Source organism: Lutra lutra, chromosome 18 (genome assembly GCF_902655055.1).
Source record: "Lutra lutra chromosome 18, mLutLut1.2, whole genome shotgun sequence".
Taxonomy (NCBI): Eukaryota; Metazoa; Chordata; class Mammalia; order Carnivora; family Mustelidae; genus Lutra; species Lutra lutra.
This window is the reverse complement of record NC_062295.1, coordinates 40,153,357-40,174,544: the sequence shown is the minus strand read 5'-3', so window position 1 is coordinate 40,174,544 and position 21,188 is coordinate 40,153,357. Positions and strand designations below refer to the sequence as shown.

At 59.9% G+C, this 21,188-nt stretch overlaps 1 protein-coding gene across 1 annotated transcript in view; it reads left to right on the top strand.

The window, feature by feature from the left end:
- The window catches only part of FAM20C (FAM20C golgi associated secretory pathway kinase), a 36,109-nt gene extending 20,681 nt beyond the window's left edge, over positions 1 to 15,428 (top strand). Inside the window, exons 4-10 of the mRNA XM_047713896.1 lie at positions 2,048 to 2,140; positions 2,840 to 2,955; positions 8,632 to 8,812; positions 9,421 to 9,530; positions 9,677 to 9,758; positions 13,833 to 13,892; positions 14,457 to 15,428. Coding sequence (XP_047569852.1) covers positions 2,048 to 2,140; positions 2,840 to 2,955; positions 8,632 to 8,812; positions 9,421 to 9,530; positions 9,677 to 9,758; positions 13,833 to 13,892; positions 14,457 to 14,706 — 892 coding nt within the window. The 3' untranslated portion in view covers positions 14,707 to 15,428. The remainder of the gene's footprint in view (positions 1 to 2,047; positions 2,141 to 2,839; positions 2,956 to 8,631; positions 8,813 to 9,420; positions 9,531 to 9,676; positions 9,759 to 13,832; positions 13,893 to 14,456) is intronic.
- The last annotated feature ends 5,760 nt before the right edge of the window (positions 15,429 to 21,188 follow it).

Here is a 21,188-nt window from a genome sequence, read left to right as displayed (position 1 = left end):
CATCAAGAAGCAGGCTCAGCCCCGCAGGACAGTACCCGCAAGGTGGGGAGGTCCGCAAGGATAGCTGAGCCCACAAGGTGGGGAGGTCTGTGCTGCCCAGCAAGGCCAGCCGCAGGGCCTGAGTGGGCATCATTCAAGCCCCCATCTTGTGGGCTGTGTCCATTGTGAGGCCCTTGGTTGTCCCCATCCTGTGTTTGCAGAGCGGGGAGGGTCCCTGGCATTTGGTAAATCCTTACCAGGTCGAGGCTGAGCTCCATCCCTGGCCCAGCCTGGAAGGTGCCTCCTGTGGACACTGCCCCCATAGGCGCAGGCAGGGGCACAGAACACACCTGGATTTTGTGCTGGGGGCGTGTTTGCCCTGACACGATTTTGCACATCCCCGGATTGCTGAGGTCCAGCACTTGCTGTCGCCATGGGTCCCTGCTGCTTGGGTGTCTGCTAAGTACCTGTATTTACAGAATGATATTCCCCCTTCCAGAGAGTCCTGTCCGGTGGCGAGGGCAGAGGGCCACGTGTTAATCCTGGGGGAGGGGCTGTCTGCAGCTCACTGTGGGGCATAGATGTCAGACTCAAGGGGGTCCTAGAGTTGGTTTGTCTCCCGAGGGGAGACCTGGAGGCGGGGAGGTCGTGGGTCGTGCCAGGGCTGCACACAGAGCCAACCTGAGGAGACCCAGCTGTGCTCACCGCCCCCCACCCCCAACGTGCTACAGGGGTGTGGGGCAGCGGCTGGGGCCAGACTCTGGGTTTGTGGTGGGCCATCGTGGGTTGGAGCACAGCATTGCTCTAGACAGAGCCTTCCTGTCTGTTTGCCAGTCCAGGAGGGTCCAGGAGGAGCCTGGACATCTTTGCTGTGGCATCAGGAAAAGTAGTATGAAGGAGTTTGCCTTTGAGCAGGAGCCAGAAATGGGGCCAACCAGCAGTTCTCGAAAGTTCAGTGTGATAATGTGTTTTGAACAAAATGGGTTACTGTAGTCAGTATATAGCTGCAGGCCTTGTCAAGGCGTTTACGGTGCTACTGGGCACTGTTGAGGCCCCAGAGGGTGCTCCAGTATGCATGTTACCCAAACTCCAACCTCTCTGAGGACTCCTTTTGTGCTACAAGTCCCTGGGCAGGTGGGACACACAGTTGGGAATGCTGACTTATCCACTGGGAGACACGAGGGGAAGACGGTTCCAGGAGGGTGGGACAGTTGAGCAAAGGCAGTGGGTGTGGGAGAGCAGAAGACAGCAGATGGTGCTCCCTCAAGCTCAGGGGAAGGGGAAGGGGCAGAGGGAGCTGACTGTGGTCCTAACCAGCAGGGGCCCTGATGGAACTTTGGAAAATGGATCACCTCCTGTAGGGCTCAGAAGTGGCCCCAAGAGAGCCTCCCTCAAACCCTCGCAGGGGGGTGCTGTCTGGGCAGGTGGACTGCTAGATGGCTGAGAGTGGGCTGAGGGAGCATCTGTGCAGCCTGAACCTGGCCCCCAGCTCACGCCCCAGGAAAGTCCCCTCATTCTGTGTGAGGTGATTCCTGGCTGCCCCGGCTCCCTGGGCTCTGGAGCCAGGGGCTGCCTTCAGCCTCCGCCTTCCTGGAGAGCCCGCGTCTGGCTGGCGGTGGGTACCTGGTGGGCGGGGGGCTGCGCAGTGTTCAGTAGCCTCCTCCTTGCTAAGGGAAAGCCTGGCCGGAAGAGTTGGCCCATCCCCATCCCGGAGTCCAGACACTTTCTCGCTGGCTGATTTCAAGCTGGTGTGGGGGACACGCGTCCCCTCACTCTATGCTGTTGGCACCTGCAGAGGCGACAGGTGTCAGCAGCCCCAAGAGCACTCAGCAGGGTGTCGTAAAGTAAGCGGGAAGTGATGAGGTTTCAATGTTTATTGCTTTTTTAGGCTGACTTACGTAGTTTTGTGTTTATACAGGTTGGTCTTCAAGGATGACTTGGACAGCGGGCTCACAGCACTCTTGGAAAGCATGACAGCCTGTTTTCGCTGGCGGTACAAGCCACCAGAACCCGCCTGCTGGAGGGTTTTGACAGTGATCAACCTTTTGTTTCGTCCCGTTTTCTCTAGGCAAACGAGGGAGCAGGAGACGCCCCCTGACTTCTTTTATTTCTCGGACTATGAGAGGCACAACGCGGAGATCGCTGCCTTCCACCTGGACAGGTGAGCCCTCCCGCCTGTGCCCTGGGTCCAAGCGCCGTACGTCAGGGGGCCGTCCCCCCAACACCCCGCCGGGAGGGTCCTCTCATTACCCCGTCGTGCAGAGTAGAAACTGAGGCAGGCTGTGCTGGTAACCATTCCCCTGCAGCACAGAGGTGGGGTCTGCCCTGTGATGGCCTAACCCAGACAGTCATGCTGTGCGCCCCACACCAAGGACGGTGCCGGGCGGGAGAGGACCCATAGCAGCCAGTGACCTGGGCAGGCATGGCCCACCAGGGAGAGAGGGGAGGAGTACGAGTGCTGGGAGTTTTAAGGCAGGGTGTTTCGGGATGTCAGCCCTGGGGCCGTGTGAAATCAGGGGACACGAGTCTCGCACCCGCTCCCCCAATCACCCATCTCCTAGGACAGCCCTACCAGGCCGCATGTGAATGCCCTTTCGGGGTCCACACAGCCTCTCACTGCTGGGGAGCTGGGCAGGGGGTGGTAGGTGGCCGTGTCTTAAGCCTCTCAGCAGCCCCCCTGCCTGCCCAGAGCTGTGCATCCTCTGGGGCAGTCATGGGCCTGGTTCCAGGATCAGTTCCCAAAGTCCAGGGGGTGGGGCACCCCGCCTCGGAACGCAGAGAAAGGGGTTTTCATTCCACACCAGCCCGGAGCTGGCCGGGGCACGGAGGTGAGACCCTCTCTCCATCCCTTTCCCGCCAGGATCCTGGACTTCCGCCGGGTCCCGCCCGTGGCCGGCAGGATGGTCAACATGACAAAGGAGATCCGGGATGTGACGAGGGACAAGAAGCTATGGAGGACTTTCTTCATCTCCCCAGGTAAGCTGCCCCTCGCCAGGCTTCCCACACACGTCACCACGAGCCTGCTTCCCTTTCCAAGATGGAGGAGAGAAACTGGGAAGAATTCTTGTGTGATCCAGCCTTCATCCTGGCCCTGCGAGGGGTGCCCCCCTGGGGGCTGGGCCACGCCACAGGACCCCGGGCCGCGTCGCCACTCCTTGTCAGCCATTTCTGCAGGTTCTAGTGCACGCTTTCTGGGGATGTTGCTCAGTGTTCAGAAGTTAAGATAAAACATGACCATGTCCCCACACTCACCCCCAGGTTACCCGTCACCAGCGTCCTTCCACATGAGACGGCCGCTCTCCGGCTCTGTCTTGGACTAGTTCAGAGGCTCTCTGAGGGACTGGTGTAGGGCCGGCAGAAAGGCTGCCAAGAGCACGTCGTGCCTGTGGCGACTCGGGCTGGAGAGCATCTCTGTAGCCAGAAACGACCCCATTCCGTGTGGGTGGCCCCCACACCTCGCGGATGGGGCCCGCCCGGAGGTCCCACACACAGGGCGCCCTGGGCACTGTGTCATCCCACGGTGGTCAGGCTCTGGGCCGTGCTACCACAGCAAAGAGACATGCACGTTAGTGAGAGCCAGCGGCATACCAGGCTCTACCACGTACCTGCTAGAGTGTTCCCCATTCGATTCCTAGGCAGGAGTGCGGGGGCACACTGTCTCCTCATCCCCACTTGTGCGTGATTCTATGGAGGCATGGCTGACACGCCGTCACTAGTAGCCAAGGGCAGAGTTCCATGAGTTTCGATGAGCAGAAAGCCGTGCACTGGTCCATCCTCCCCAGTCCCGTCCTGCCCCGTCTCCCCAACGATGCGGTCTGTTCCCTGTCTCTGAGGGTTACTGAGCCTTTCCTACAGTTGAGCACAAGTGGGGGTGGCACACGGGTGTAACTTTGTCTCCTAGTGCCCGATGGCACCATGTCGAGAGTCCCCCGTGTCGTTGCATGGTGTCCCGTGTGCTCGTTGGAGTCCTGTTGTTGTGGACAGACGCACCGCATTGGCTTATCCCGTCGTCTGCTGATGGGCCCTGGACACAGGGGACTCAGTGACTTGTCCAATGAAGGGGAGGAGCTGGAGTCTGAGTGTCAAGAAAGACAAACCAAGAAGCTTCTCTATCTTGCTTTCCTGGTGCAGAGGGAGCTCCCCTTGGGCACCTGCCTCTGGGTCCAGAGGTGCTCGCCCGGGCATGTGGCAGCCTCGCTGGGGGCTCGCAGGGAAGGGGCCGTGCACCCGGCAGCGTCCAGAACCCCACCACTGATGTCCCACAGGGGCGGCTGAAGGCTCGTGGATTCCTTTTTAGACACAAACCACGGAGCTGGTTCTCAGTCTGAGCAGGTGACGGCACGGGCCTGTCCCACTCCGGCGGTGTGCCATTCCGTGCACCGCAGCTGTCATGTTCCCAGGTGCCACATGGCAATCGTGGGGATGCATGGTTTTCTCTAAAGCAGCAGAGTGGCAGGAGCAAGCTTTGACCCCGTTCTAGAAAATGAAGTCTGTTCAGATTCACTGGTAGCCTTTGTGCTTTGCCTACCCTTCTAGAACCCTCCATTGCCACATTGCCACAGAGCTTTGCTCGAGAGCCAGGTGCATGTTGGAGACGTTAATCGGCGGCGGACATCCCCTCCACATCCAGGGGCCCAAGTGGTTCCGTCTGGGGTCAGTCAGGAAAGGGGAACATGCCAGCAGCTGGCAGGGGAGCTTGGCGCTGGCCGGGAGCTAGATGGGCGTGTGCGAGGTGGAGACCGCTTGACCCTCAGGCCTCACGGGTGGAGGGTTCTGGTGCAGAGTCACCTGCTTGCTAGGTCCTTCCTTGGCCTGTCTTCCCCCGAGGTCAGGTATTGGAGGAGCTGGTCTTGGGGTATGGGGAAGGCAGGTTTTCTCAGCTGACCGCCTCGATTGTCATCACTGAGACGAAAAAGGGCTCACCTTCCTTCCTCCTGCTCGCCCACTTCTGTGCAAGTGCAGGGCTGAGCCAATGACTGCCCCCTGCGCCAGCCTCTGATTCGCTTGCTAGACCAGTGTCCACCCGGTCACCATATTCAACACTCGGCCCACGAGCATGTGCTGCTGGGGCCCTCGGTCAGGTGGGGACACTGAGGCACGAGGCGGGGAAGCCCCACACCAAGGTCGTACCCCTGGGAAGCCCTTGGGGCCCCGCCCCGGCCATTCCTTTAGAACAAGGCTTGGTTCTCCGGTGAGGACGCTGTGCCCTTACGACGCGCCTTTCTCTCCGAGCATTAACCGTCTCACAGAAGCTTCTGCCCTTAGATGGCAGAGCTCAGGGCTCCAGCCCAGGGGATCAGATAAAGGTTTCCCTCCTGAAGGAGGAGCCGCCACCTGGCCTGAGGCTTACGGTGTGTCAGTGGGACGTGGACGAACGTGTCAACACAGGCGAGCTGGTAGACGGATCCATCCCACGTTGTCCTGCTGCACTGGTTCTGGATTCTCGAGGTCCCAGGGAGGCAGAGAGGCCGGTGAAGCAGGTGGGGGCTCACTGTGCACAGTCAGCATGGTGGGAGCCCGAGCTGTCTTCCCGTGTCCCCCAGATGGCTGCTCACCAGCCACAGAGACCCTGCGTGGTCCAGAGAGGAGACCCCTCATCTGGGAAGCTGGCCGTTTGCACCGCTGGGAAGGGGCCCGAGTGTGGTGGCCGCCGTTCTGACCGCAGTGTCCCTACACATTTCAGGCTCTTGAGGGCTCCCCCACCCACCGCAAACACACAGTCACTGACCACGAGGATGTGAACCTCACCACTGTGTGCACACAAGTACCATGGCGTCCTGGACCAGTAGGGGACACCTGGCCAGGCGTCTGGCAACAAATCAGCAAACTAGGCAGCAGGAGATGCACGCTTCATAAATGACCCATGTTCCCTGCGATCGGAGTCCCGTACAGTCACGTTCACCCTCTTTTTGCGGCAACTAAACGACCCAGGCACTTTATTCTTGTTTTTTAAGTAACATGCCCATACCGCCTGGTTAAATTGAGTAACATTTGCTCTGCTTTATTTATTTTTTTAAAAAGATTTTATTTATTTATTTGACAGACAGAGATCACAAGTAGGCAGAGAGGCAGGCAGAGAGAGAGGGAGGAAGCAGGCTCCCCGCTGAGCAGAGAGCCCGATGTGAGGCTTGATCCCAAGACCCTGAGATCAGGACCTGAGCCGAAGGCAGAGGCTTTAACCCACTGAGCCACCCAGGCGCCCCTCTGCTTTATTTTTTTATGAAGTTCATCATTTTGGAGGGTGCGGTTCTGCGGCTTCTAGTGCATTCGCAACGTGCCACGTCAGCACCCGTTGCAGAACGTTCTGTTCACCCCTGTTTGCCATCACCCCCCCGCTCCCCCCGCCCCTGAACCCCCAGGGTTTCTGTGTGCCTTTGCCTGTCTGAACATTTCACACACACAATGCGACAGCATGTGGCTTCTGTCACCGAGTGTCACGTTCACATGGATTATCCCCAGTGGAGGCTTCCTCCTGAGTAAATAGTGCACCCCGTTCTATGGTGGGACAGCCCCGGGGGGACGTGCGGGTTCTGTGCACTCCCTGGCCCATGGGAACAGAGCCGCGGGGCCCTCGGTGCCGGGCGCTGCATGCACGTGTGCTCACTTCCCTCGAGAGCAGCATTGCTCTGTGGTGGGTCCTTCCACACCAGCTTTCAGACAGGCCACGAGCCTGGCTTCCACAGCAGCCACACCGTGTCCAGCCCAGTGGCACTGAAGCAGCTCCCGTGTCCCCACGCCCTCAGCGATACCCCTTAGTGTCTGTTCTCCCTACTGAAACTGGCTGGGGGCATAGGAAACGGGTCTCACTGTGGTCCCCACGGCACTCCTCTGATGACCAAGATGGGGTCATGTCCATGTTGGCTGTTTCTGTAGTTTCTTGGGGGGAAAATCTGCGGAACTCCTTGGCCCATTTACGAGCGGGGCTATTTATCTTAGTGGGTCGTAGGAGTTCTTCGTGTGGGCTGCGTGCTAGACCCTTGTCAGAGCTGAGACTGGTAAGCTTTCTCTCTCGCCAGGAGCGTTATACTTTTTTCATGGGGAGAATGCTTCTTTTAAGCCACTGAGCACGGACTCTAGAATTTCAGTAGGTGTCAGTCCGAGATCCTAGTGCCAGCTCCCCAAGCTGTGTGGCCTCGGGCAGGTCAGCCCCCCTCTCTGGGCCTTAGCGTTTGTACCACGGGCAGCACTGATTTGTGAGATCCAGTGGGAGAAAGTCAGTGAGCCTGGCTGGTCAGGTGGACGGTGTGGACTGGGCCTGGCCCATTGGGTGGATGGTGTGGACAGGGGCCTATCGGACAGACAGTGCAGACAGGTGGACAGTGTGGACGGGGGCCTGTCAGATGACGTGGGCGGGGCCTGGCCTATCAGATGGATGGTGTGGACAGGGGCCCATCAGGTGGATCGTGTGAATAGGGGCCCAGCCCGTTGGACAGATGGTGTAGACAGGAGCCCACCCCATTGGATGACGGTGTGGATGGGGGCCCAGCCTGTTGGGCGGACAGTGTGGATGTGGGCCCAACCCAGCATGGATGGTGTGGATAGAGGCCCATTGGACAGTGTAGACTGGGGCCCATCATATGGACAGTGTGGATGGGGGCCCATCACATGGACGGTGTGGACGGGGGCCTGTTGCACAGATGGTGTGAATGGGGCCTGTGGGGCAAATGGTGTGGATGGGGGCCCGGCCTGTCAGGCAGACAGTGGACGGGCCCAGTCTTTCAGGCAGACAGTGTGGACAGGGGCCCATTGGGCGGATGGTGTGGATGGGGGCCCGTGGGACCGATGGTGTGGAGGGGGGTCTGGCCCAGATGGGTGGTGTGGAGGGGGGCCTGTGGGGCGGATGGTTGGACGTGGCCCATGGGGCGGATGCCCGTGGGACGGATGGCTGTGCGACAGATGGTGTGGACATGGCCCATGGGACGGACGGTGTGGATGTGGCCCGTGGGACAGATGGTGTGGACTGGAGCCTGTGGGACAGACGGTATGGAGGGAGGTCTAGCCTAGGATGGATGGTATGGATGGGAGTTCGGCCCTGAATGGACTGTGTAGACAGGGGCCCGTGGGACAAATGGTATGGAGGGGGACCATGGGATGAACAGTGTGGACAGGTGTATGGTCCAGGATTGATGGTGCGGACAGGGACCTATAGGACCAACGGTGTGGACAGGGGCCCAGCCCAGGATGGATGGTGTGGGGGGCCCGTGGGACGGACGGTGTGGACAAGGGCCTGTGGGACGGATGCCTGTGGGACAGATGGTGTGGATGGGGGCCCATGGGACAGATGGCATGGACGTGGCCCGTGGGGCAAACGGGCCTATGGGACAGATGATGTGGATGGTGGTCTAGCCCAGGATGGACAGTGTGGATGGGGGTTCAACCCAGGATGGACGGTGTGGATGGGGACCTGTGGGACAGACAGTGTGGACTGGGGCCCAGCCTATCAGATGGATGGTGTGGACAGGGGCCTGGCCTGTTGGATGGATGCTGTGGACGGGGCCCGTGAGGCAGATGGTGTGGACATGGCCCATGAGACAGATGGTGTGGACAGGGGGTTGTAGGACAGACAGCGTGGACATGCCTCATGGGACAGACTGTGGACGGGGCTGGCAATAGGGCATTGCCCCCCTCACCTGTGTGCCTGTGTGTCCCCAGCCAACAACATCTGCTTCTACGGGGAGTGCTCCTACTACTGCTCCACAGAGCACGCCCTGTGTGGGAAGCCAGACCAGATTGAGGGCTCACTGGCGGCCTTCCTGCCTGACCTGTCCCTAGCCAAGAGGAAGACGTGGCGGAACCCCTGGAGGCGCTCGTACCACAAGCGGAAAAAGGCAGAGTGAGTGTCGGGCAGGCCCTGCCGTGCGGGGCCCCATCCTTCTGCTGGCATTGCGGGGGTCTCAGAGGCTTCTGCCCACTGTGCTCAGACGGGCCTCGGGCCTGCTGCCGGCCTCAGGCTGGAGGGAGTGTCAGGAAAGGGGGGCACGCACAGCTCTGCCTGCCCCCAGTGTGGGCGACACCGCCCCTCATGCATAGATGGCAGGAAGGGTGGCCTAATTCTGGGAAGACGACGCGTCCCCCATGTGGTGCTTGGCCGGCCCAGTGCAGGCTGGAAACACAGCCTCTCAGGACTGGAACTCTGCATTCGCTCCATGCCCTTCTTGTCCCTGAAGAGATAGCTGTGAAGGGGTCTCTGGGGTGTGGTGTCCAGGTCCTAACCCTCCAGAACCCTGGCATCTGGGGTGAACGGCAGCCTCCAGACATGGCTTGATCACCTCCCAACCCCCTGCTCCTGTTAATGCGGCCTCAGCTGGCAGCCCTGCTCTGTGGTGACACCTCTCTCCACCCCAAGTCCTCACTGCAATAATCCCGCTGTGCTGACCTGGTCGGGGCCTCCCTGTTCACCCAGAGGAGGAAACTGACCTTCTCACACGGGGTCCCCTGCAGGTGGGAAGTGGATCCCGACTACTGTGAGGAGGTGAAGCAGACGCCACCCTATGACAGCAGCCACCGTGTCCTGGACATCATGGACATGACCATTTTTGACTTCCTCATGGGTAAGTCGGCAGCCCGGGCTTGCACCGGGAGTGCCCACCCTGCATGTGACCCAGCAGTGGCCAAACCCCTGCTTTGCTCTGTCCCTTGGGCTCCAGACTGAGGTGGGGAGTCAGCCCCTGAGTTTTCAGCTTGCTTCTCTCCACAGGAAACATGGACCGCCATCACTATGAGACTTTTGAGAAGTTTGGGAACGAGACGTTTATTATCCACTTGGACAATGGAAGAGGGTGAGCCGTGTTCTTACTCCTCTGGACCCAGGAGACCAGGCTCTGAGTGGGGGATGGTGGCCGTCTCCCACAGGTGCTGTGTGTGTGATGCAGGGTGCTGACCCTGGGCCTCCAGCTCCTATCGGCAGGAAGCATTGGTAGTGTTACTCCTCCTGGTCCCCAGGGTCACCCCTGTGTGCTGGGTCCTGCGATGTTCTCGTGTTGCCCAGGAGAAACTGAGGCCCAGTGCGGCTGCTTGCCCAGAAAGGCCGTGAGGTGCACTTTGCCCCTCACATAGTCACATGGGATTGGCTAGCTGGGACGTGTGGCCCTCCCTACCCCACAAAGAGGGCCTGTGGCCACTACAGGCCGGGCCCTGGGCTGTCCTGGGCCACCGAGGAGAGCCGTCTGCTGGGTGGATGTGCGTAAAGGGACCTGCCTTTCCCAAATGGTTACTAGTGCTGGTGCTAGGACAAGTTGGCACCCGGCACCTGGACAGTTGGGTGTGGGGGCTGCGGACACCCAACTGCCAAGGACAGTACCGTGGCCGGACCCTGGGGGCGCCTTCTCCACTTAGCGTGCCTCGGACCCCAGTACAGTGGCCAGAACACTAGGGTACTTTCAGGGACATGCCTCATCCCAGGGCCTGCGTCTGGTGCTGGGCAAAGACAAGACCACACAGCCCAGGTGCTAGGGACACAGTGCCGGAGTGCTGGAGACACTTAGCCGGGGGTGCTGGGAACCTAGTGTTGGTGTGCTAGGGAGAGCCAGCTGGGAGTGCTGGAGACACAGTGCTGGGGTGCTGGGGACACTCAGCTGGGGATGCTGGGGCACAGTGCCGGGGTGATGGGGATAGTCAGCCAGGGGTACTGGGGCACAGTTCTGGGGTGTTGGGACACTCAGCTGGGGATGCTGGAACACAGTGCTGGGGTGATGTCAGCCAGGGGCACGGTGGACACAGTGCTGGGATGTTGGGGACACTAAGCCAGAGGTGCTTGGGACAGTCAGCCAGGGGCGTTGGGGATAGTGCTGGAGTGCAGGAGACACTCAGCCAGGGATCCTGGGGCACGGTGCTGGGGATAGTCAACCAGGGGTATGGGGGACACAGTGCTAGGGACAGTCAGTTGTGGGAGCTGGGAACACATTGCTGGTGATAGTCAGCAGGGGGCACCGGGGATATAGTTCTTGGGTACTAGGGACACTCAGTAGGGGTGCTAGGGATAGTCATCTGGGGGTCTGGGGACAGTCAATCCAAAGTGCTGGGGCAGTGCCAGAGGCACTGGGGACACAGTGCTGGGAACACTCCACTGGGCATACTGGGGGCACTCACCCAGGGGTGCTGGGGACAGTCAGCTATGGGAGCTGGGGACAGTGTTGGGATGTTGGGGACACTCAGCCAGGTGTGCTAGGGAGAGTCAGCTGAGGGTGCTAGGGACACAGTGCCAGGGTGCTGGGGACTCAGCTGGGGTGCTAGAGACACAGGGCTGGGTGCTGGGGATAGTCAGCCAGGGGCACTGAGGACATAGTGCTAGGGTGTTGGGGACACTCAGCCAGGGGTGCTGGAGAGACAGTGCCAGTGTGATGGGGACAGTCATCTGTGGGTTCTGGGAACACAGTGCTGGTGACAGTCTGTGAGGGTGCTGGGGACACTCAGCCAGAGGTGCTAGGTTACAGTGCCAGGGTGCTGGGCACAGTACCGGGGGTGTTGGGACACTTAGCCACAGTGCTGAGGATAGTCAGCCCGGGGCAATGGGGACACAGTGCTGGGATGCGAGGGACACTCAGCCAGGAGTGCTAGGTTACAGTGCCAGGGTGTTGGGGTCACTCAGCTGGGGGCACTAGGGACACAGTGCTGGGTGTGTTGGGACCCTAACCTGGGGGTGCTGGGGACACCCAGCTGGGATGCTGGGGTCATAGTGCTAGGGCCACTCCACTGGGGGGTGTGGGGACACTCAGCCAGGGGTGCTGGGAACACAGTGCTGGTGACAGGTGAGTATGCTGGGGACACTCAGCCGGGGTGCTAGGTTACAGTGACGGGGGTGCTGGGACACTTAGCCATGGCACCAGGGACACAGTGCTGGGATGCTGGGGACACTCAGCTGTGGGTGTTAGTGACAGCTGGCGGTGCTGGAGACACAGTGCTGGGGTGCTAGGGACAGTGAGCTGAGGGTGATGGGCACAGGGCTGGGTGCTGGGGACACTCAGCCAGGGGATATGGGGCACAGTGCCAGCATGCTGGGGACACTCAGGAGTGCTGGGGACACAGTGCTAGGGACACTCCACAAGGGGGTACTTGGGACAGCCAGGGGCACTGGGGACGCAGTGCTGGGGAGTCAGCTGGGGGTGTGGGGGACACTCAGCCAGGGATGCTGGGGCACGGTGCCAGGGCTGCTGGGGAGAGTCAGCTGTGGGCGCTGGGAACACAGTGTTGGTGACAGTCAGCTGAGGGCACTGGGGACCTAGTACTTGGTGCTGGGGACAGTCAGCTGGAGGCACTGGGGTCAAAGTGCTGGTGGGCTGGGGACAGTCAGCCCAGGATGCTGGGCATAGTTCTGGGGTACTGGGGACACTCAGCCAGGGGTGCTAGGAACAGTCAGCTGGGGGTGCTGGGGCCACTCAGCCAGGGGCACTGAGGACACAGTGCTAGGGTGATGCAGACAGCCGGGAGTGCAGGGGACATGGGACACAGTGCCAGGGTGGTGGAGATAGCCGGGGGCGCTGGAGATACAGTGCTGGGATCCTGGGAATACTCAGCTGGGGGCGCTGGGGAGAGTCAGCCAGGGATGCTGGGGGTCTAGTGCTGGGTTCTGGGGACAGTCAGCTGGGGACACTGGGGTCAAAGTGCTGGGGACAGTCAGCCAAGGGTGCTGGGCATATAGTTCTGGGGTACTGGGGACACTTAGCCAGGGCTGCTAGGGATAGTCAGCTGGGGGTGCTGGGGCCACTCAGCCCAGGGCTCTGGGGACAGTCAGGCAGGGGCACTGAGGACACGGTGCTGGGGTGATGCAGTCAGCCGGGGATGTAGGACACTCAGCTGTGGGTGCTGGGGACATGGGCGGGGTGGTAGAGACAGCCGGGGGCACTGGGGACGCAGTGCTGGGATCCTGGGGACACTCAGCCAGGGATGCTGGGGACACACAGCCAGGGTCACTGGGGAAAATCAGCCAGGGATAGTAGGGACAGTCAGCCGGGAGTGTGGGACACAGTGCCGGAGTGGTGGAGACAGGCGGGGCCACTGGGAGAGTCAGCCAGGGGTGCTGGGGTCTGCCAGCTGGGGGCACTGGGGACACAGTGCTGGGATATTGGGGGCACTCAGCCAGGAATGCTGGGGCACAGTGCCAGGGGTATTGGGACACTTAGGCGGGGTGCTGGGGATACAGTGTCGGGGGTGTTTGGGACAGTCAGCTGTGGGAGCTGGGAACACAGTGCTGGTGACAGCCAGCGGGTTCTGGGGACACTCAGCCAGGGGTGCTAGTTACAGTGCTGGGGTGGGGGACAGTCAACCGAGGGTGCTGGGACACTCAGCCAGGGTGATGGGGAAAGTCAGCTGGGGGTGCTAGGGACACAGTGCTGGGGTGCTGGTGATAGGCAACAGTGTTGGGGACACTCAGCAGGGATGCTAGGGATAGTCAGCAGGGGGTGCTGGGTGCATAGTGCTGGGGTGATGGGGACAATCAACTGGGGGCATGGGGGACACAGCCGAGGTTGCTGGGGACACAGTGCTGGGATGCTGGGTACATTCAACTGGGAGTGCTGGGGTCACTCAGCCCGTTGTGCTGGGACACTCACCTGGGGGTGCTGGGGACACAATGCTGAGGACAGTCCACTGGGGGTGCTGGGGACACTCAGCCAGGGGGCTGGGGACAGCTGGGGATTCTGGGGCACAGTCCTGGGTAATGGGGACAGTTAGCTGGGGCACTGTGGACACAAAGCCGGGACTTGGGGGACAGCAGTGTCTTGGGGACACAATGCCCCATCTCCATGGCTGTGGTTCTCCAGTAGGGCACACAGGGCACTGCCCACTGCCCTGCTGCAGGCTCTGCACACAGGTATCCTGCGTGTCGTGTCCCCAACAATTCTGTGCTTCCTCGACAGGTTTGGGAAGTATTCCCATGATGAGCTGTCCATTCTGGTGCCTTTACAGCAGTGCTGCAGGTATGGCGCCCCACTCTGCGCCCCCCCGGGGAGCCCCCAGCCACAGATTGGAGAGAGGGCCCCAGCCCACTCCCATGGCCCAGCAGTGTGCGGCCCAGCACCTTCCCGGCGCACATCTCAGGCCAGCCGTGATGGCCCCCGTCACAGATGAAGACACTGGGGCTCAGACTGGCGTCCTGCCCCCCCCAGCACTCCGTGCCCCTCGCTGCCACCCTCTGTGGGGCTCCCCCCACCACCTCTCCCTTATGGGTGGGGAACCGGGCCATGGGGCAGAACCAGAAGCTCGCTGCCCGGGGAAGGTGTGTGGGGCTGAGGTGGGCTCAGTCTCCCAGATGCATGGGTCATCCTCCCCGCCCTGCGTCTGCCTGGAGTGTCAGGTCCCTGCGGGCACTGCCAGGCCTCCCGTGGCCACCTGCTCTGCCAGGCAGGACCCTTACTGCAGCGCCTCTGGGAGGCAGTGGCTGGATCAGGCAGGGACCCGCCTGGGACTGCCCCTGGTTTGGCGCCGGTGTCCGCTGTGCCTAGGCCCCAGAGGCTGGAGCCTGACCTGTCTCTCCCTGTCAGGGTCAGGAAGTCCACCTACCTTCGGCTGCAGCTCCTGGCCAAGGAGGAGTACCGGCTGAGCCTGCTGATGGCGGAGTCCCTGCGCAAGGACCGCGTGGCCCCCGTCTTGTACCGGCCGCACCTGGAGGCGCTGGACCGGCGGCTGCGCATTGTGCTGCGGGCCATTGGGGACTGCGTGGAGAAGGATGGGCCGCACAGCGTGCTGGAGGACGACCTGGATGCCGAGCACAGAGTGCCCCCCGGCAGGTAGTGACCGAGAGCCGCCGGCCTGCCGTGGAGGAGGGACACGCGTGTCCACGCTGTGATTCGGTGACTGCGGGAACAGATGGACCGCTCCTGGGGTCAGGCACCGCAGGGCCGATGGGACTCACCGTGTCCGCTTTGAGACCGGAGAAGGCTGGGGAGGGGGTGCTCTGTGCTCATGGACAAGGCGGCCTGGCGGCGGGGGCCACCCACCCTTCTGTATGGGAAGGAAGCCTTTACTGACTGTTTTGTATTTATACTTGGTGTCTATGTATATAAATAGAGTGACACCTTGCAGACCCCAGACCACCCACCAAATGCACACGTGGGGGCCGGCCTGTCCTACCAGGTGTGCTCCCACTCTGGACCTAACTTGAAACAGACTCCCACCTGTCCTCCCTCCTGGGAGGCCCGCGGGCAGATGGCTCACGGTCTCGGCCCAATGCACGGTGGGGCTCCCTATGGCTCCATAGGCCGGTCGGCGGGCAGACTCCCAGTTTCAGAGTGACGTCAGTGACCACGTCTTCCGTTTCTCAGAGCCACCCAGCAGTGCCTGGGACCTCCCTCGGTGGCCCACGGTGCTGCTCGCCTCCTGACTTCGCTTTGATCATTGGTGCAAAGACATCACACAGGCTCCTTCAAGGGCCTCGGCAACAGGCTGAATTTTGCAACATTTTTGTGGAATAGTTTGCAATGTGGTAAAAGTGCAATAAAAATAGAGCAAATGTATGCTGGGGTCTGGGCCCCTCACGCCCTGAGCTCAGCGACCACCCAGCCTCCCTCCACACAGGTCAGGCCTGGAAGAGGGCAGAGCCAGGCTCAGCTTCCGAGGTCCAAAGGGCTGTGGCTAGGAGGCAGGAGGTGGGGGAAGCCCCCTGTCCCACTCCTGGTGTGGCTGACCAAGCTGGGCAGGGGGTCCCTGAAGACATGGGCCAGTTCCAGCGGCAGCAGCATGTCTACACAGCCCAGGTGTGCCCAGTGGAGCCAGGAGAAGTCCGGCCCTGTAGGCCGCAGGGCCTGAATCCTCCTGGGAGCCCTGCCTGGGGGCTCCCCGAGATTGTTGCCTACAGGGGCTCAGTGTGGGCACAGGGCACTGTGACAGGCTAGCCCCAGGGGTTCCAAGGGGAGGACACCGCTGAGCACTGACATAAACCCCAGAGAGTCCCAGGGAGCAGAGAGTCCTGGGTGTCAGAGCCCTGGCCACTTCTGGGGCTCCCAGCCCCTCTGGTGCCCCAGGACCACTGGTTTCTGTGCACCCGGCCCCATGCAAAGCTGCCACCACAAATTATTTCTGGTCTCTCAGGCAAAACAGCAAGGTTGATCTTTTCCTCATTTCACAGGTGGGGACACGGAGGCTCAGGGAGGGGCTGACATGCAGCACAAAAGTCAGTTTAGGTTTCCAGAATGGCCAAGCCGTTGGCTGCCAGGCGGAGGGGGTACGGCCCACAGCAGAACCACAAAGGGACCTCAGACTACAAAGGAAGTTAATGGGGGGATGATAAAGTGAACCCAAAAGCAGCCTCCCATCAGTAACCCACCTGGCACTGGCTTCCCACCCAGCACTCCTCTGGTGACACCACTGGCTCAGGCGTCCCTGCCCCTTCCTGCCTGTGGCTGTACCCGCGTACCTATGCTGCCCCCCCCCCCCCGCCCAGCCTCCTGCTGGGCCCCGTCCCTGCTGCACGGGGAGTAGGTAAGTGCCTGGAGGAGGGCCTGACGAGGTCCCACGATCAGAAGCAGCCAGTTCTGCCGCCAGGACAGTGTACCCCCCAGCCTCCTCCCAGGCCGCTGCAAGAGAATAGAGGGACTCTGAGGCCAGGGTGGCTGTCCTCACCCCCCAGGCCCCCAGTCCATGTGCCACGGGTCCAACAGTGCTCACTGGGTGGCTGCTGGAGGCAGGCCGGAGGGCCCTCTGGTGACCTCGACGGACCCTGGAGGTTTGCAGGGTGGTGAGGGGGACACACGGCCAACTCCCATGTGCGGCTTCAAATAACAGGGATGGCGAAGGGACAGAGGAGATGGAAACCCCGGGGCAAGGCCACTTGCAAAGACGGGTCTCCCGGGTTCCTGAGTAGAGGCCCGACCTCCACCGTGCCAGCATTCACAGACAGACCTTCAAGGAGGCAATTCAAGTTGACAGTAGGGCAATCCCCCAGGACTGACATCCTTGCAGGAGGAGGAAGCAGCCCTGCAGATCACCCCCGTCACATGCAGGGGCAGGCCACACGGGGCGGGCCACATGGGGACAAGCAGGAGACCTCACCAGGAGCCAGCCCGGCCCCTGGTCTTCAGAGTCCGGCCTGCGAACAGTGAGAGAAGAGACGCCCGTGTGTCCGCGGCCCCGTGCGGGAGCTCTGAAGCAGCGCCCGGGGCTCAGTGGGACATCCACATCTGGGCTTTTCCCTCGGGTCCCAGCACAGGACTCCCAGGTCTTTTGGAGCTGCCTGAGCAAAGGTAGGAGGAGGAAAGCAGGGGGAGGCCAGTGACGGGGCTGGCCAGGAAAAGCATCGTAAGCAAGCACGCAGTGGTCACCCAGATTCACGTCGGAACCTGTCTCTGGGACCTGGAGTCAAATCAAACCGAACCATTCCCCGGCGCACCCACAGCTGTGGGAGAGAACTCAGACCCAACACCCAGACCAGCCTTCCCCCCCGGGGCTCCAGTGAAAGCTTGTGGGGTGCCGAGAGGCCAGAGCAGAGGGAGGGGGTCCCGAGCAAGCAGGAGAAAAGAGGGCTTCCCATTCAACTCCTCTTGGTGGAAGTCAGCTTTCCCAGGACCCTTACCCACCCGTCCGGCTATCAGACCAGACAGCATCTCACCAGAGGTGGCTAGGGGAAAGTGCGGGCAAGAACTCAAACAAAACCCCCCTCAGTCGGCCTGGGAACTCCTTCTGGAGACTCGAGGGGCAGGGAGGGCGGCAGGCAGCAGCACCCTGCCCGAGGCCACGGGGGGCAACATGCGTGCAGCGGGGCAATGCAGGTGGGTGGGGACCCCCTCATTTCCCAGCCCCTCCCCAGAAGTCTGAGATGCACGAAGGACAAAGGACACCCCCATGGCTCAAGAGAAGGATGACAAAGGCGCCTCACGAAACGCAGGCCCTCCCAGGTGCACCCTCTGGCTCCCGGGGCCAGCTGGGAGGAACCTGAATGCACAGACTGCGGGAGCCAGAGCCTCAGGGGCCAAGCGCCCAGGCAGAGCCTTCGGCAGGCTCCCAGGCAGTCCAGCCACAAAGCCTCACCCCAGCGGCTTCCACTGTCACCCAGATCACAGAGCCACCCCCACACATCCATCCCAAATCCTGACCAGTTTCCGAGGAAAATTCCGCTCCTCCCCGCACCCCACCCAGAGGGACCTTAATTGAAGAGGCGAGCAAAGGAGGTCGCAAGCAACCTCTGCCTGGGTGTGGGGTGTGGTGAGTGAAGGAAGACAAAAGAGCAGAATCCCAAAGCCTCCCCACGTGGCGAGGAGCTGCCCATATGCATGGAGGGAACTTTCTTACTCTTCTCGGCATTTGGAAGGAAGGGTTCAGAGCTGGCTGGGACCTGCCCACCCGGGAAGTGGGAACAGCGTCCACTCTATCTCACAGGGTAAGGACAGCTCCTGGCCTGCTGGTTTTAAAGGGTCAAATGGGGTGAAGTCGTGAAAGGGGTCAGCTGCCAGGTGGGGTCTGGTGGGGTCCACACTGGGGCCTCGGCCCAGATCAGGCTAGGCTGCTGTGCCCACCCGAGGCCCCTGGTGTGGCCATCCCTGTGGGTCGCAGGGCTTTAAGAGGCAACTTCTCTTCACCAGGCTGACTGCTGCAGCCAGATATGTCCTATGGCCACCATCAGCCAGGAAAGGCCCCTACCCCACCCCTAGGGTGGGGGTGGGCACCAGAAACACTGCCCAAGACTGGTCTACTTGCACCACCTAGAGGAGAGCCCCGGAAAAGCAAAAGCCACACCGCAGGGCCCAAGGACCACACCCAAATTCAACTCTCAGAAAGCCAGTCCAGACGGTAAATGTCTGCTCTTAGCCTTAAGCCACTAAGTTTGGAGTGGCTTGTTACGCAGCCTGCAGAACAAAATGCACCTGTCAAGACTTTTGAATGGACTTCAAGAACATCTCCATCCATTCACAGTTGCTCAAAGCTCACTTGCTAGGAGCAGATCACCACCCTGACTCCATTTCTATATCCTAGCTATTCCTGTTTCTACTGAGCTACGGCTCAGGTCCTTGCAATGAGGAAACACAGGACGGTTTGCTCTCCTATGTTGTTTGTGCCGACAGACTGCACAGTCTGCTATATGCCTGCTGCCCGGGGCCTGCCTCCCCTCAAGAGACAGGCCTTCCTCTTACTAGGACCTTGGCCCCCCTATAGAGGGTCCCAAGCCCTTGTGAGCCTCAGGCGTGTGGCTTGATCCACGGGATCTCCGTGGGTAGGAGTGAGTGTGAGGCAGGGACAGAATGCAAGGGGGCAGTCTCCCCACCCCATCTAGGCGCAGGATTTACAAAATTAGCTTTGTTCTTTCGTTGGCCATTCATCACACCAAAGTATAGGGTTCTGGAAAGGCATGTTTAAATATTTGTGAATGCCCTGTTTTGCTTCTGATTTTAAAAGAGCCATGATTGCTTGCCAAGAAGAAATCCCAAGATACTAATTGCCTCCATTTACCTTGGCTGCCGAGAGCGCACACTCAGCCACAGCCATCAGAAGCTTATTCTAATGCCTATGGTGTTGGTTTGGAAAAGTGACATGGATGTGATTTTTATATTTCTTCTTTATTCTCCCCATGCGTCACTCATGGAAAGTTTGGGAGCAAAAGAACCAAATTCCCCCTCCTAGCTCCAAAGGGAGCTCCAGCCAAATCACTGTGGGAAAAGACTAGGACCTTTCCTCCGTGGGAGCTGCTGCACACTTGCCCAGCTGGAGAACTTCTCACAAGGTCTAGAACATGGCACGCTCCGCCAATCCCAGCCCAGCACAAGCAAGCCTTGGAAGCCTCTGCTCTTTAGGGTTCTGGTTTGATTTTTAAGGAAACTGGGCATTAATAAATCTATATGCCCAAATTAGCAAATGATTATCCACATAAGGAGTTTCCTAAAAGTATTTACATTTAAAAAGATGACTTCTAAAAGAGTTCTGATACGTTCAATATCCTGTAAGGTTAAAAATCAAAAAAATTTTTAAATTTTATTTATTTATTTGACAGACTGAGATCACAAGTAGGCAGAGAGGCAGGCAGGCAGAGAGGAGGAAGCAGGCTCCCTGCTGAGCAGAGAGCCTGATGCGGGGCTCAATCCCAGGACCCTGAGATCATGACCTGAGCCGAAGGCAGAGGCATTAACCCACTGAGCCACCCAGGTGCCCCTAAAAATCAAATTCTTGAAGAATGTTCTATGTTAGCCATTTTGTGAACAGTTCCCACTTTCAGAAATCGAAACTGAATATTCAGCGTGTGGACGGAGGCTGCTTCTGAACGACTAAATTACCGGTGGTTTCTATTTTCATACCTTTCTCTGTTTCATACACTTTCTGTAACAGACACAGCCTTTAATTAAACAACACAGCAGGGTCCGAGCAAGCCGTGACTTGGCGTAACAGAGAGTGTCTGAAGGGCCCCGTGTCCCCTTCCTCTCCCCATCCTCTTTCCCGCTGCTCCAAACATAAAAACAGATTAAGTGTTTATCAAGACCAGCATTTTCTTCTTGCCATTTAGGAAAGCATCCCAAATGGTATAAGTCACCGCTGCCCTTTTGATATCTGTGAGTGGCACCGCATGGCCAGTTTGGGTGGGCAGGTGAGAACCACTGACAGGCTGGCGTGGAGACCCTTCCTGAGGGCTGGCGGCCCGGGGATCTCCTGCATGTGCCTGTGCCACGTCTCTGCCCAGCCTCCCGGCCACACATTCGGACACCTGGAGTCTCCATCACCTTCCTGGAGGGTCTGAGTTCGAATCCTCTCCCTGCCACACACAGGGGGTGTCACACAGGCGAGACCCCATGCAATGGAATCACCAGGCGTGTCCAACTCGAGGGACCGTCCCGAGAGGTGAACCAGTCAGCGTACGTAAAAACATCTCAGAACCTTGCTGACTATGTTTGCCGCTGACACCACTGTGTTGAGTAGTATTTCAAGGACGTTTCTGGCTAAAAATCAGAGAAGCCTTCCTTCTCACTTGCCAGGCCCCATATTAATAAGTTCATTTTAAAATAAGTCAGATAAATGTTCCAGAAGTCTAAGAAACTAAAATTCGTTAGGCTTGTTTCTGAACTGACCAACCGGTACTTCCTACTGAACCAAGGGAACCGTGTGTAGGTCCCGTCCTTTCCTGCTTTACACACTCGCCCGCCCACCCCCTGCGACCTCACTGGGAGAGTCCAGGACGGGATCAACCGAAACCTAAGAGGGGGTGAGGGACTCGGCCTGCACTCCCCTGCCCAGGGGCCCCAACCAGACTGTCCCCTGCTGCCACCCCTCCCCCAATCCCTGCCAGGACCCCAAGGCCC